The sequence below is a fragment of the Notolepis coatsorum genome (assembly GCF_963971535.1).
Source record: "Notolepis coatsorum genome assembly, chromosome: 4".
Classification (NCBI taxonomy): Eukaryota; Metazoa; Chordata; class Actinopteri; order Aulopiformes; family Paralepididae; genus Notolepis; species Notolepis coatsorum.
In genome coordinates this window covers 74,394,560-74,411,209 of record NC_140168.1, presented here as the reverse complement: position 1 = coordinate 74,411,209, position 16,650 = coordinate 74,394,560, and the positions used below count along the sequence as shown (strand labels likewise).

The following is a 16,650-nucleotide window of genomic DNA, read 5'->3' as shown; positions in this document are numbered from 1 at the left end:
CGCTCTAATGGGGGAGAGCAGTTTGGAGAGTGTCCGCCGCTGGCCATATTATTACTAATATGATTATTATTACTGATACCCTCCGGCTCGAAGGACCAATTGTAGCTAAGGGGCTACACAACCCGGACAGTATTAAAAGATTGTTTAGATTAAACCACTACTAAAGATTATTACTTGCCAGACAGTACAGTTAGATAAATATGGCGGACACTCAATTGACGGCACGGGGACAAGGATACCAAGTTTACAGTATTTTAATCATCATATCAATATACAACTGAATTATCACGTTGCTCTTTTAATAGTAGAATGTCAGAGTATCAAAGTCAGTGGTAATGAATATTTCCTAGGTTAAGAATACTCGACCGAAGCTCTGCAGGGAGTGAGAAGAGGTGATACGGGGCAAAGCAAGGGGGGTAGCTGGAGACGATGATTTCCCTCTGGAGTTGTAAGCTCCGGAGGAATTGAAGAATGGTCGGATAATCCTGGGGTCACTGAAGAAAAGCTCCGGTCCTTGTAATCCTAGTGCCCGATGGCAGGGTTAATAGCTATTAATCCAAAAGCCCGATGGCATAGATGGTAGCTAGCTAGCTTCGTTTGTACTGGAAGCTAGCCCGCGGACGGTCTTCAGGGAGTAGTTAGATCCAAACGCCGCTGGGTTTAACTATACGTTTCTCCACGTTACTTCGCTTACACAAGTCACTATACTGCGCCAATAATGGCTCTACAATATTATAGTCGTATCTAAGTAGCTACTAGCTATCTGTAACGATACACCACTGGTAGGGCTGTGTACAACTGTACCGGACGTATTACGATCTCGCTCTGCTGCTTCTCCTGTTCTGATACTGCCGACTCGTTACTTCCACTGCTGTTAGGTTACTGCTTCACACGGCTGCTTGCGCCATCTACAATATATATACTCAGACTGATTTCTAGGGCGCAGCCGATTTACCTGTCCAGAATCAATGCGCCTGCTATGGGCAAGTCTGAACTTGTCCGGACATGTCTTGAACTCTGTCTGGGGGGCTCGTCTGGTGGCGCCTCCAATGTCAAGGGCGGGACCCAATGAGGCGAGCGAAGAATACTATGGTGCAAACGGAATGGCGTTGGATATATATCTTATATATATAAATAATATACAAGTTATACAAAATAATAAACGCAGACTTTCAGTATTAATCTGGACCTTCAGAACAATAAGCATACCCCACATTTAGCATAAAACGCCTGACAATTGCTACCCAAAGTAATTAGCTATTTATTATACTTTATACTTATAGCACACAGTTTGTTGCATTAATGGAATTATAAAGCAACAAAAAGAAAAAATTTGACTTTTTATTGCGGTTTTTACCTGTTATAACAAAGGAAACCTCAAACTCTTATGAAGGAGAAAAAAGACTGGCTGTGTAGACCTATTTTTAAACAAAACACAGAAGAGGAGACAAAACACTGGTGTCTGTAGACCGACTTTGAAATAAAACCCTGAACTATTCAGGTATATTTGAATCCTACCCTTATTTGTGGAACATTTATCAAATAAAAGTAGTCCACTTTGAAAAAAGACTACCATGTGTAGACCTACTTTGAAATAAAACCCTGAACTATGCAGCTCTATTTGAGTCCTTCCCTTATTTGTGGAAAATCTATAAAATAAAAAGTGCAAGGCAAGTGCAAAAGTGCAAGTGGGCAAGGCGCTCGCCACTAACGCAGGAGATGCTGGGTTCGAGCCCAGCTCTCGGCGTTGCTTCCGGCTTGGCTGGTCGTTCATACTAATACAATTGGCAGTATTAGGGGGTGGGAAAGCCGGTGGGTGGGGATCGGACGTTGTGGACAGCGACTCCTACAGGTCGGTTGGTGCGCCTGTACAGCTGAATCAGGAAGCAATGGGGGCAGCGTGAGCCTCCCACGCGTTACTCCTCGCCGCTGAGAGATCGCGCTGTACACGTGAAAAGATGCAACAGCTGCCTCCTCGTATACCGGAGGGGAACACGTGATGCAAGGCTTGGTCCACATTGCAGCCGACCAGCCGACAAGGCATGGTCTAACAACGTTCGAGACAGGGGAGGCTAGAATTGGATAATACGAAATTGGGATGGGAGAAAAATTTAAAATGGGGAGAAGTAGATAAAAAAAAAAGAAAAAAAGTAAATTTGTTGTTGTTCGCAAATTTCTCACCACATATCAGGCATACAGGTAAGCCTGCATCATTATTCGTGAAAGCTAATTAATCACTGTGTACCTTCACCGTCTGCCTCCACCTTGTTTCATTTATATTTTTCAAGATAAACATGATTTATTCCATTCATGTCTCAATTATAATATATTATAATAATTATATTATTTACAGACATCACATTGATCACAAAAAACAAATAGCACTGTTATTGATATATGTGATCTAGCAAATATTAACCATATACTGTATGCTGTGACTGTTCATATACTGCACCATTTAAAGGTGATCAGGTTGTAAAACAAACAAATATGATCAGGTTGTAAAACAAATAAGAAAAGCTTAATATTATAATGAGATCTAAGGGCCGTTTGATCTCTCTCTCTCTCTCCCTCCCTCTCCCTCCCTCTCCCCCCCCCCCACCCCCATGGTTTTCAAAATATATTCGAAAACCAGTTCCCTCAGTAGTGTGCATGGAAGTGTGCATTTGATGGTTTAAAGGGGAACGACAGCCGTTTTAAAAACATTTTAATATTGTTTAGAAGGTACTACAACATGTTAGAAAAAAAGCCTGCACTGTACTCATGCCTGCACATTCACTAAGAATGTGCTTCAAAACCTTTTGGGGAAAGTGACAATGTAATCTCATCAGGCAGCTGAATTAGGGCTGGGCGATATGACCAAAAACGCTATCGCGATAAAATTATAAAATAATTTTCATATAATTCGATATCGATAATTATCGTCGATATAATGTCCGTCAAGTTTAATTAACTTCTTATGCTGCTGCGAACATAGATATCTATGGCTGCGAATGTCTCAAGTCGAGTTGATGTCGTCATCAGTCCGCGCACGTTAGTAGTTAGCCGACAAGCGGAGTATCTCATGACAATAAATATGACACTAAAATACTCTCTTCCGCCACAATATATTGAAACGAACTGTATACCCCACACTACTATAAACGTGGCCTCAGAATTCAAAACACACACATACTCGGCACGTAAATATATAAAACATCGCCGTGCAAGCTAATTAGCCTAGCAAGCCTGTAGTATCTAAGCGGTTTATTCCATGACAATGTGCTAAATATTACACTAAAATACTCTCTTCCGCCACAATATATTGAAACGACGTCCACTGTATACCCCCACTACTATAAACGTGGCCTCAGAATTCACATCACACACATACTCGGCACGTAAATATATAAAACATCGCCGTGCAAGCTAATTAGCCTAGCAAGCCTTGTTGTTGAGTGAGTGAGTCCTACCTCCTTCCGGGTATACTTCGCTCTCGGCCATCTCCTTCACTGATTGGTTGTTGTTAGCTGTTGTGCGTAAACACGTCATCACGTAACGTTGGTTGTTGTTAGTGAGTGTGCTGAGCCGAGGCTGAACGGAGCCAAGCTTGGAAAATCGATATATCGAAACTTTGCGACCACGTTTCATGTTTATTTCGAGGAAATTATTTATCGCGATAGTTATCGTTATCGTTTTATCGCCCAGCCCTAAGCTGAATGCAGTGTTGTAGTCGAGTCACTAAAGTCGAGTCTCGAGTCCCCAGTGTTCGAGTCCCAGTCACCAAAGTAGAGCCAGAGTCGAGTCCAAGTCGAGTCCCCATTACCCTAGTCCGAGTCCAAGTCATCAAGGTTGAGTCCACTCCACTCTGGCAGTCAAAGAGCTGACATACAAATAAAAAAAGGTCTACATTAAACATAAATGACACAGCAGAGGAGTTTATTTACTTTGTGACACATTAGCCAAACAAATGCACTAGCCATTAATATCTTATGCCAAGTGATTAGGGCCTATTAAAAAAAAACTAAAATGGTATTCATCAATTAACAAGTCCGAGTCCTCGTCTGCACCTTTCGAGTCCGAATGCAGTCAATGCTCGAGTCCAAGTCCCAAGTCCGAGTCATCAGTGCTCAAGTCCTAGTCGAGTCACAAGTCCTGAAAATAAGTCCAGGACTCGGACTCAAGTACTACAACACTGGCTCAACGAGGAAATTAATGGGAGTGTGAAATTACAGCAAAATAAAAACTTAAAATACATATTCAATAATAGGCAGAGCTCCTTTCTCTGGAAGATGAAACGCTTCTAACCTGTATCTTACAGTTAGTTGTTTGTTTTCCAGTGTCCATTAAGCCCAGGACTCACCCTCTGACCTCCAGCCCAGGACTCACCCTCTGACCTCCAGCCCAGGACTCATCCTCTGACCTCCAGCCCAGGACTCACCCTCTGACCTCCAGCCCAGGACTCATCCTCTGACCTCCAGCCCAGGACTCACCCTCTGACCTCCAGCCTAGGACTCACCCTCTGACCTCCAGCCCAGGACTCACCCTCTGACCTCCAGCCCAGGACTCATCCTCTGACCTCCAGCCCAGGACTCACCCTCTGACCTCCAGCCCAGGACTCACCCTCTGACCTCCAGCCCAGGACTCACCCTCTGACCTCCAGCCCAGGACTCACCCTCTGACCTCCAGCCCAGGACTCACCCTCTGACCTCCAGCCCAGGACTCACCCTCTGACCTCCAGCCCAGGACTCACCCTCTGACCTCCAGCCCAGGACTCAACCTGACCTCCAGCCCAGGACTCATCCTCTGACCTCCAGCCCAGGACTCACCCTCTGACCTCCAGCCCAGGACTCACCCTCTGACCTCCAGCCCAGGACTCATCCTCTGACCTCCAGCCCAGGACTCATCCTCTGACCTCCAGCCCAGGACTCACCCTCTGACCTCCAGCCTAGGACTCACCCTCTGACCTCCAGCCCAGGACTCACCCTCTGACCTCCAGCCCAGGACTCACCCTCTGACCTCCAGCCCAGGACTCAACCTCTGACCTCCAGCCCAGGACTCACCCTCTGACCTCCAGCCCAGGACTCATCCTCTGACCTCCAGCCCAGGACTCACCCTCTGACCTCCAGCCCAGGACTCATCCTCTGACCTCCAGCCCAGGACTCACCCTCTGACCTCCAGCCTAGGACTCACCCTCTGACCTCCAGCCCAGGACTCATCATCTGACCTCCAGCCCAGGACTCACCCTCTGACCTCCAGCCCAGGACTCACCCTCTGACCTCCAGCCCAGGACTCATCCTCTGACCTCCACCCTCCAGCCCTAGGACTCACCCTCTGACCTCCAGCCCAGGACTCATCATCTGACCTCCAGCCCTAGGACTCAACCTCTGACCTCCAGCCCTAGGACTCACCCTCTGACCTCCAGCCCAGGACTCACCCTCTGACCTCCAGCCCAGGACTCATCATCTGACCTCCACCCTCCAGCCCAGGACTCACCCTCTGACCTCCAGCCCAGGTCATCTGACCTCCACCCTCCAGCCCAGGACTCATCATCTGACCTCCAGCCTAGGACTCACCCTCTGACCTCCAGCCTAGGACTCACCCTCTGACCTCCAGCCCAGGACTCATCATCTGACCTCCACCCTCCAGCCCAGGACTCACCCTCTGACCTCCAGCCCAGGACTCATCATCTGACCTCCACCCTCCAGCCCAGGACTCACCCTCTGACCTCCAGCCCAGGACTCATCATCTGACCTCCACCCTCCAGCCCTAGGACTCACCCTCTGACCTCCAGCCTAGGACTCACCCTCTGACCTCCAGCCCAGGACTCACCCTCTGACCTCCAGCCCAGGACTCAACCTCTGACCTCCAGCCTAGGACTCACCCTCTGACCTCCAGCCCAGGACTCAACCTCTGACCTCCAGCCTAGGACTCACCCTCTGACCTCCAGCCCCAGGACTCACCCTCTGACCTCCAGCCCCAGCACTCACCCTCAGCCCGGTGCAGCTCCAGGGCCAGCTGCTCCCTGGCGCGCGCCTCCTCGGTCAGCCTCTCCTGCAGCTCCTCCTGCTTCTGCAGCAGCTCGCCCATCTCCTGGTTGTGGCGGAAGGACTCCCGCATCAGCTCCGTCTGGGTCACCCGGGCGTGCTCCAGCTGAGAGCAGGAGGAGGGAGACAGAACGACAGGTGGGGGGGGGGGGGGGACATTGTATTATAACAAACAATGCTTTCTGCACCTGCCAGTAATCAGTTTTCAAATAGAAATGTTGAATAGAATTGTCATTGCAATCCAAATAGTTTGCCTTGAATAGCGTTCTGTCCACAATGTCTTTGTGGTTCTCATGTGAGAGGAACCCTGCAGCTGTTGCACTAATGATCACCATGTCGCTCTTCAAGCACCAGAACACATGGACCAAACAGCACTGACAATATTTGATTTAATTACAATACATGTGATAGATAGTGTTTTCAGCCTGTAATCAACTCGTCACCTGTGGTTCCGTGAAGTTTCTGCGTGGAGTTGTTTTTTGTTGAATGATGGTTATCTAATCTTACTTGGAAATCGACCTCCCCCGTACTGGCTGTAACACTGTTTCACCCCGTTAATGCATCCGTACAAAAAATTTACTCGAAAACATTGTCGCTTTCCTTGATGTTGATGTTTATTCCATAATCACTCGTACAAGATGGAAACAGTTCTGAAAGTCTTTGAAAAGTCTATTAAATTCATTAATTCTACCGATCTCTCCTGCTATCAGCTCGATGATTGTTGCGGCCCAGTGGTTAGCCAAAAGCCTTCCCCGTTAGCCGAAGCTATCTATCTCGTGGCTCCGGAGGGTGGAGGGGCTGCCTGATTACTTTTACCAACGGATTTCCAGTTCCGCGTTCGCGTTCTGCAATCTGATTGGCCACTGACGTTTCTGGGCGTGTGACATCTGCGCCAATCGTGTGACGCCTGTTTCTATCACCGGTTAAGCTTAGGCACTCTTTCGAAGTTGGTTAAGGTTAGAGTTTGTCTTAGAGCAGGGCGATAGAACACCAGCCCTGATTCCAAACTCTAACCTTAACCAACTTCGAAAGAGTCGCCTAAGCTTAACCAGTGATAAACTAGGCGTTAGGTAGTTTGCAGGCTGTTCGAGGCGGAAATGGGCGCAGAAACAGGCGTCACGCGATTGGGCGCACATGTCACATGACCAAAAACGTCAGTGGCCAATCAGATCGCACCAGAAACGTCAGTGGCCAATCAGATCGCAGAACTGGAAATCCGTTGGTAAAAAACTAGACGCGGAGGGGCCTCCCATCCCCCACCCTCCAGCTACTGCAGTCTCTCTGTCCACCTGTCTACGCGTCTGACTCGTCTCTTAATCTGGTTAGTCTTCCTTCTTAAACTGGAAGAAACTCACAGCTATAACGTCTTTCCCCTAGCAACGGCGGCCAGCCCCGTAGCCGCGCCCTTTCTCTCGTTACTAAGTGACACGACGCCAGCCAGTGTTCTGCCCCCCCTCTTTCGGAGTTGGTTAAGGTTAGGGTTACGTTTAGGCATTCTTTCGGAGTTGGTTAAGGTTTGGGTTTGTCGCAGAGCATGGCAATAGAATGCCTGTCTGTCTTTCTTGACGCGGAGGCAGCAGCCTATTTCCGCTCTACCGCTCTGCCGCGCGCCGCGGTCACATGGGCGTCGTGGCCAATCAGAGAAACGTGAAGCACTCTTCGGCTGGGATTAATATAGACGCATCCTGGCTGGCTCCTCATAGAGGGGGTGGGAGGGGTTTTCCTCCTGGCTAGCTCCTCATAGGGGGGGGGTGGGGGGAGTTTTCCTCCTGGCTAGCTCCTCAGAGGGGGTGGGAGGAGTTTTCCTCCTGGCTAGCTCCTCATAGAGGGGGTGGGAGGAGTTTTCCTCCTGGCTAGCTCCTCATAGGGGGGTGGGAGGAGTTTTCCTCCTGGCTAGCTCCTCATAGAGGGGGTGGGAGGAGTTTTCCTCCTGGCTAGCTCCTCATAGAGGGGGTGGGAGGAGTTTTCCTCCTGGCTAGCTCCTCATAGAGGGGGTGGGAGGAGTTTTCCTCCTGGCTAGCTCCTCATAGAGGGGGTGGGAGGAGTTTTCCTCCTGGCTAGCTCCTCATAGAGGGGGTGGGAGGAGTTTTCCTCTTGGCTAGCTCCTCATAGGGGGGTTGGAGGAGTTTTCCTCCTGGCTAGCTCCTCATAGAGGGGGTGGGAGGAGTTTTCCTCCTGGCTAGCTCCTCATAGAGGGGGTGGGAGGAGTTTTCCTCCTGGCTAGCTCCTCATAGAGGGGGTGGGAGGAGTTTTCCTCCTGGCTAACTCCTCATAAGGGAGTGGGAGGAGTTTTCCTCCTGGCTAGCTCCTCATAGAGGGCGTGGGACGAGTTTTCCTCCTGGCTAACTCCTCATAGGGGGGTGGGAGGAGTTTTCCTCCTGGCTAGCTCCTCATAGAGGGGGTGGGAGGAGTTTTCCTCCTGGCTAACTCCTCATAGAGGGGTGGGAGGAGTTTTCCTCCTGGCTAACTCCTCATAGGGGGGTGGGAGGAGTTTTCCTCCTGGCTAGCTCCTCATAGAGGGGTGGGAGGAGTTTTCCTCCTGGCTAGCTCCTCATAGAGGGGGTGGGAGGAGTTTTCCTCCTGGCTAACTCCTCATAGAGGGGTGGGAGGAGTTTTCCTACTGGCTAGCTCCTCATAGAGGGGGTGGGAGGAGTTTTCCTCCTGGCTAACTCCTCATAGGGGGGTGGGAGGAGTTTTCCTCCTGGCTAGCTCCTCATAGAGGGCGTGGGAGGGGTTTTCCTCCTGGCTAGCTCCTCATAGGGGGGTGGGAGGGGTTTTCCTCCTGGCTAGCTCTTCATAGGGGGGTGGGAGGGGTTTTCCTCCTGGCTAGCTCCTCATAGGGGGGTGGGAGGGGTTTTCCTCCTGGCTAGCTCCTCATAGGAGTTTTCATCCTGGCTAGCTCCTCATATGGGTTTTCATCATGGCTAGCTCCTCATAGAGGGGGTGGGAAGGTTTTCCAGTATAGCATCCAGCTTTTTCCTCGTCCTCCTCTCGGTCACCACTTCTAAATTTGACCAGCTCGACTGAGCTAGCCTTCCTCACCAACTTTTTCACATTTACATTTGGTCATTTAGCTGAACACTGTTATTCAAAGTGAGTTACAAGTTCTGTCTGACTGGTCAGCAGGAAGGGTACAACTCTTACAGCCGAGTAACAATGTTCATCAAACTGTGCTGAAACTTGGGTGCTTCAGTGTTGAGTGCATAGTTAGTAGTAAAGACATATTAGTACAGTAGGAAGAGTCCATGATAGTATAAGACAGTAAGTAGTAAAAAAAAATATATATATCTTCTTTTCTTTTGTGTGTTTTTAGTCGAGGGCGAAATATTGGTCGGGTTTTCAGCTGTCCTAACTGTGGTGGGATGTTTGTTCCACCATTGTGGAGCGAGGACAGAGAATAGGCGGCTTCTCTTTGACGACCCCCCTGAGCTCGGATAGGAGTAGGTCTGAGGCAGCCAGAGGATGTAAAGCGGAGGGGTCTTGAGGTTGTGTAGTTAGAGACCATTGACTGCATTTTGGATAATCATGCCAAATTATTCGCCAGTACACAGTACATTACAAAAACCTTTGTAAAACACAAATTTTACATTTATTATTACAGTATAAACCTTGGACCTGTGCTAGATAAGACTTCAGGCTATGGAACAGTTATGCGTTCCAGCTCCTACCTCTCAGGTGGAACTTAAAAACAGGCATCTGGCAACAAGTAAACACAAGTTTACACAAAACTTTTACTTCAGTGTGTTCAAACCTCTTTGAGTTAGTGATTCTTCTTTGTTGTGGAAGAAAGATCAGAATGTTTCCTTTCAAAAGAGACCAGACTCTTTTGCATGTGCTATAAGTATAAAGTATAATAAATCGGCAGGCGTGTTGTGCAAAACTAGCCCCATTTTTGCCCGATGCATATGTGGTTAAACAATGCACAATATCACTGTTTGGCGACATTACAGATTCTACCTTTAACCTAGAAATGGAGATAAAAATCATTGATTTTCAAAGTTATGATGCATTTCAACAACATGCGGATGCCTTCTAGCCATGATGACCAGTAACACATGGACACTGGTGCTGCAAATAGCAAATGAAGGAAACTTTATCTAAATCAATAATATACCCCCGATGACCGAAGAGCTTTATCGGATGGCCTTACAGTAAAGTCACAGAGCATTTCCCGGTCAAGTTAGTAAGAAACCATCATGATGCAATAAAGCGTTCAAGTGTCCACAGTGTACACACTCTCTCCTGTGTTCATTTGTTTTACGAGGGACCATTTCCCTGTGCAAAGGTTCAAAGGTCACAGTGTATCACAATGGCAACTGCCATGTAGTCACGCTACCGCACTGCACAAGAGTCATACTGTGCCATCCTTGATCTGCAACATTACAGGTGAAACTGAAAAGAGACACTGAACACCTAGATAATAGTACTAGGCGGTATTTAATTTTTTACAGTGCAAATTACAGATTTGACATATTTTTGGTGTCTTTTCTTTGTAATACAATTGTCATGGTGCTCTTTCTTTCCCTTTATACTGTACCTTTTTGTAGACAACCACATGCTGCTCTACTGTCGGTCTGGGGAGGGTGTAGACTACCACATGCTGCCCTACTGTCGGTCTGAGGAGGGTGTAGACTATCACATGCTGCCCTACTGTCGGTCTGAGGAGGGTGTAGACTATCACATGCTGCCCTACTGTCAGTATGGGGAGGGTGTAGGCTACCACAACCACATGCTGCCCTACTGTCAGTCTGGGGAGGGTGTAGGCTACCACATGCTGCCCTACTGTTGGTCTGGGGAGGGTGTAGGCTACCACATGCTGCCCTACTGTCAGTCTGGGGAGGGTGTAGGCTACCACATGCTGCCCTACTGTCAGTCTGGGGAGGGTGTAGGCTATCACATGCTGCCCTACTGTTGGTCTGGTCTGGGGAGGGTGTAGACTACCACATGCTGCCCTACTGTCAGTCTGGGGAGGGTGTAGACTACTACATGCTGCCCTACTGTTGGTCTGGGGAGGGTGTAGGCTACCACATGCTGCCCTACTGTCAGTCTAGGGAGGGTGTAGACTACCACATGCTGCCCTACTGTCAGTCTAGGGAGAGTGTAGACTACCACATGCTGCCCTACTGTCAGTCTGGGGAGGGTGTAGACTACCACATGCTGCCCTACTGTCGGTCTGGGGAGGGTATAGCCTACCACATGCTGCCCTACTGTCAGTCTGGGGAGGGTATAGACGACCACATGCTGCCCTACTGTCGGTTGGGGGAGGGTGTAGGCTACCACATGCTGCCCTACTGTCGGTCTGGTCTGGGGAGGGTGTAGACTACCACATGCTGCCCTAATGTCAGTCTAGGGAGGGTGTAGATTACCACGGCAACCATAGTTAACACATTCCCGGCCAAGCACGGACATGTCCGTGTTTCGGATCCAATGGTAGAGGGCCAACCACGGACATGTCCGTGGCAAGGTTGTTTTGGCTTTTATTCCATTTTAATAACCTACTCAATGTCACTGAGCGGCACTGCAGATTTACCCTACTCTTGGAATTCGGAAAAGTGCATTACCGGCCAGATCCTCGTAGGGGCGCTGTCTCGATAATGCAGTGTTCCCTGTGGCAGAAAGGTGTTTTATTTTTTTTTTATCTCAAATGGACTTTCCTGTTAGGGTGAATCTATGCATGTAGCATGTAGCATGGAATACGTTTTGGGAGCTGAATTCAGTAAAGGAATATATCATCAGCCAATGGACATATGGATCTACCAGATGGCGATTGATAACTGGGAAATCCTTTTTGCAGTCCAACCGGCCACAGGTAAGATCTTTTTCACGTAAATTACACGCTGATCAGGCCTTGTTATCATAGCCAACCAGGCGATCAGCGAATGTGGCTACTGAGGCTAATGCCGTTATTGGTAATCAATAATCAGAAATTACGTCCCCCCCCCCCCCCCCCCCCCCCCCCCCCCCCACCCTTCATGCATTCATGGTGGAACATTATATCGATCATATGCATTTAGATTTTTAGCTCTAGCTTCTGTAGGGCCGAAACGCCATTCGATTTAACGTTATTAGCTTAGCAGCCTGTATCTCGTTTTGCAGGAAATATACCAGACCAATCCCATATAACGCTTATATTCAAGACGCTATAAAATGGGAATGTATTGATGAAAAAAAAAATTCTTTAAGCCATTTTGAAGGGACGGTTTATAGTGTTAATTGACAATGAGAATGGACAGATAGCAATACTATAAAGTATAGATTTAGCTCTACAAACAACCTCACGCACAATGAAACCTTATTATAATATGCTGGCCTTATAGAGTGAGATTAGACGGATCCAAATGGCCCTGAATGTGTTAAGGTGCAACTAGAACATTTTGGCAAGTGGGGCTTGAGCCAGCGGTCTCTGCTGTTGGAGGCGAGTGCATTGACATCTACACTACCAACCCATGTCATGATTGGTACATTCAGGGTTAAGGTTTATTTGAAGGTTTGATTAACTATTAGGTTTAGGGTTACGGTTAGTTTTTTTCACATTCAATAAACAGCTGAAAGGGTGTCTCCGACGGTAGTGTGTAGAGGTCTATGCAAACGCCTACCAACGTACTGTAGCACCCCGGGTTGGTCTCCCGGTGAACTTAGGGTTAACCACAGAGACTACGGATAGCGCAGAGGGCCAAACGCAGTGTGTAAAGAACACACGCCTGAGGACGTCTGAGTGTGAAGGATACATGCAGCGGTTGTGGGACCCGTGTGACACAGGAGGCGTGAGAGCGGGTTGTATGGCCTGGAATTATTTAAGTACAGAAGTACTGCCATGGAGATCCATGACGTTTACCACAATTATTTTATACAATAGCTGGTAAAACTGAAATTACCAACACAACTACAGTACCAAGATGCTTTTTCGCAAAGGGCCATTTCAAGATATTAAAATCGGATTGTACTAGACTAGAGGATAATTTAGCTGGTTTCAGGATAGTTTTACTTGTTTCATGATTATGTGACTAGTATGAAGACATTCACTAAGATTTTAGTTTTCTTTCTTAATGATTATTTCTTGAAACAAGTGCAGTAAGAATAATGGAGCTCGAGGCTTCTTAACCCTTTCACTGCCGCACTACCAAACGGTTAACCCTTTCACTGCGAGAATACACAGAAGGTTAACCCTTTCACTGCCACACGACAGCAGGTTAACCCTTTCACTGCCACACTACAGAAGGTTAACCCTTTACTATCACACTACCGACGGTAACCGTTGGTAGTGTGATAGTAAAGGGTTAACCTTCTGTAGTGTGGCAGTGAAAGGGTTAAAACAAGATCCAATCCCTTACTGCACTGGTCCTCTTCTAGCAATGGATCCTACAAATTCCTACATTCAAGCCAATCGCAGTGACTATAACGGCAACGCCGTCCAGAGACGTCTCCGGCAACCATCCCGACTTACGGTGTAAGGAGGCGTGGGCAGGGAGATCTTGGAGATGACCTTAAGGAGGTGCCCATTGGTCCTGTGGCTGACGTGAGAGATCTGGGTGTGCACCACCACGGCATTCTTCTCGTTCAAGGTGTCAGACAGTGGGAAGGGTCGCGGGAGGGGCACGCGGGACTCCACCTCGTACACGTCCTGGTCCTCACCTTCCAACCACATGCTCTGCATGTTGGCATTCCAGTAGGAACGATATGAATCCATGGTTAAACGGGAGAAAATCTTTCTGTTACGGTAGAGTTCCTTCTGCCATCGGGGGGAACTCCAGCTGAACCGAGTGACATACAGATAGCCGTCCGACCGCAAAGAGATCCACAGAAGAAGGGGGAAGGGAGGGCGGTGAGTCCCGTTGTACCATGGGTCGCCCTAAGCAACAGTTAGATTGTTGTGATGAAGAGAGGGAAAACAGCAACTGTTAGCTCAATCCCATGTTGTCCCTGGTTGTAGTGTGTTAGGTAGAGCCGGTCCCTGGTTGTAGTGTGTTAGGTAGAGAAACATCCATGGTTGTAGTGTGTTAGGTAGAGAAACATCCATGGTTGTAATGTGTTAAGTAGAGAACATCCCTGGTTGTAGTGTGTTAGGTAGAGAACATCCCTGGTTGTAGTGTGTTAGGTAGAGCCAGTCCCTGGTTGTAGTGTGTTAGGTAGAGAACATCCCTGGTTGTGGTGTGTTAGGTAGAGCCAGTTCCTGGTTGTGGTGTGTTAGGTAGAGCCAGTCCCTGGTTGTAGTGTGTTAGGTAGAGAACATCCCTGGTTGTAGCGTGTTAGGTAGAGCCAGTTCCTGGTTGTGGTGTGTTAGGTAGAGCCAGTTCCTGGTTGTGGTGTGTTAGGTAGAGCCGGTCCCTTAACAAGAATCACCAAGAGAACAGGTGAGAGAGAGCTTTTTTTCCTCCTCCCAGCAGATGCAAAACAAAGTGGTACAAGTGTTCTCCCAAAAACAAAGTGCTTCTCAGCAGGGGGTAGGAATCCTATCTCGTGTCCGCAGCTGAAAGGGCATTCCTCGGGGTGACCACAGGAGGTAAACAAATACAGACCAAAGCATTTCCCCCCTCTCTCTCTCTCTCTCTCTCTCTCACTCCAGTCTCTCCGATCCGTGTCTCTCCGCTGCAGAATGAGCCGTGTCTGCTGCCTCTCAGCCCCGCTCTACCCCTGCCGCCTCTCTCTCTCTCTCTCTCCCTCCCCCCCTCTCTGGAGGCTCATTAACAATGCCATGCCTCCGTAGCAACCGTGACCCGTGAGCGAGCCTCCCGGGGGGCCCGCCCCTCCTTCCACTCGACACACCGTCCTTCTTTTAATTGCTTCACACCAAGCGGAAGGCCGGCGGTTCTCGACCTACTCCTTCGTAACTCCTCTTCCTCCTTCAGGTGTTCCTGTCCAGTGTCTTCTGTACACTTTGCCACAGTGTCTTTCCCTCCAACATCAAGCCCTTATAGTCCCTTAGTTCACTATTCCTCTCCCTCTCTCTCCTTACTCCTGCCACTCTCTTTGACTCCTTTTCAACGTGCACGCCGAGACAGATTCAATCCCGGGGAGTCCAAAGGATAATATATGTATTTTTGATTTCAGGAGCTGGAATATTCCTCTCTCTCTCACTTCCTGTATCAATAGCACGGGGCGGGATAGTGTTCAGTCAGTGAAAACGAGAGGGGAGGAAAGCAGGCGTGGTTTTCAGCCCCCAGGGGCCAGTGGGACAGGTACATTAGCAAATAGAACTCTCTCTCTCTCTCTCTCTCTCTCTCTCTCTCTCTCACAAACACACATGTAACCACACAGCCACGTACCCTGCTCAGGTGAGCTTGTAAAACCGGATTCATATTTATTGTCTCTTCTCCAGTCCATAGCGGATGAGTTGATTATAAAAGGTGTTGTTCTGTCAGGTCTTCTCTTCTGCCCGCCAGGCGGGACATTTGCTGCACTTGGGACAGGTGCCGTGTCCATAGAAATTGAACCGTGCCCATTAAAAGAAATCTACATTCATCCCGGGTGACATCTCATCTTGTCGTAGAATGTTTGACAGTAGTATCATGGAAATCAGTGTTGGTTCAGTGGATGAGACTCGAGAAAGTTGACGTGTAACAAACGAAATTTGGATGAACATTCCAGGTGCAGCTTTGGTGAGCGTTCCAACTCTCACAGGGCACCGACACCACTATCAAAAGTCTACGGAAGCCATCTTTGGTCGTTCCCCGTCACCACGACCCACTATGAGAGAGGGTGCATTCTAGCCGCTCTATTTATCCGAGCTATAAACACGAGGGTTAACAAGTGAATGTCTTCCCTTCGGCAAATCATTTACAGCGCGGGGCCCGGTGACAGAAAAACAATTAACATTCCTGACCTGCTCATTACATACATCACTGTTGGCACCGCCCTTTACAGGCAAGACGCAACGATTCACCATCACTCACTGACGAGAGGAACCCTATGGAGACTCGATCAGTGGCTGCAGGAAAATCATTAAGACAAACCATTAGGACACACGGTGATTCTTTATGGCCGAGTAATTGTGTGTGCGACAACATGGCGGCTGACGTGCTCGCATGTAAACATTCTCAAATGGATCCTTCATCGACTGGAGGTCGTCTCGTGGCAACTTGACACTCCTTCTGCTCAGAGTACAACCAGCTTCTCTGCCTTTTATTGCCACTGTGACTAGGACACACACACACACACACCCCCACACACACACAGTTCTGACTTTGAAAACACCAGGTAAGGTTACAAGTGCATATGCTTTTCCGTGTGGCATTTTTGCATGCTAGTTTGAGTTTGAGGAAGAAGAACACACACATGTTATATAATTGTCACAATTTATGGTAACAATTTCAAACAGCCTACAACAGAATGTGATGTGGCCTTATAATGCACCTACAGTAATGTCATAATACAAGATGAACACGCAGGAAACGTATTCAGATGCAAAATGCAACAGGCTTGAGAGTAAGTTTGTCCTAAAAATGCACCTGGACCTGCAAGAGTTGTATTTCTCATTAATTTGATAGATCAGATGCAAGCAGCCATAATTCAGATGATACCAGGACATTACTAATGCATGGCCTGAAATCTCACTTCTCTTTTTTCATGCTATTTTTAGATTAGCCAAGATAAAGCCCATGTCAGCGTGAGTAATGCCTGAATGTAG

At 48.3% G+C, this 16,650-nt stretch overlaps 1 protein-coding gene across 6 annotated transcripts in view; it reads right to left on the bottom strand.

Moving 5' to 3' along the window:
- Positions 1 to 16,650, bottom strand: part of akap9 (A kinase (PRKA) anchor protein 9) — a 276,424-nt gene that overhangs the window by 98,804 nt on the left and 160,970 nt on the right. For all 6 annotated transcript variants that reach the window (XM_084313669.1, XM_084313670.1, XM_084313671.1 and 3 more), the window contains exon 22: positions 5,970 to 6,132. In XM_084313669.1, the coding sequence (XP_084169795.1) occupies positions 5,970 to 6,132 (163 nt within the window). The remainder of the gene's footprint in view (positions 1 to 5,969; positions 6,133 to 16,650) is intronic.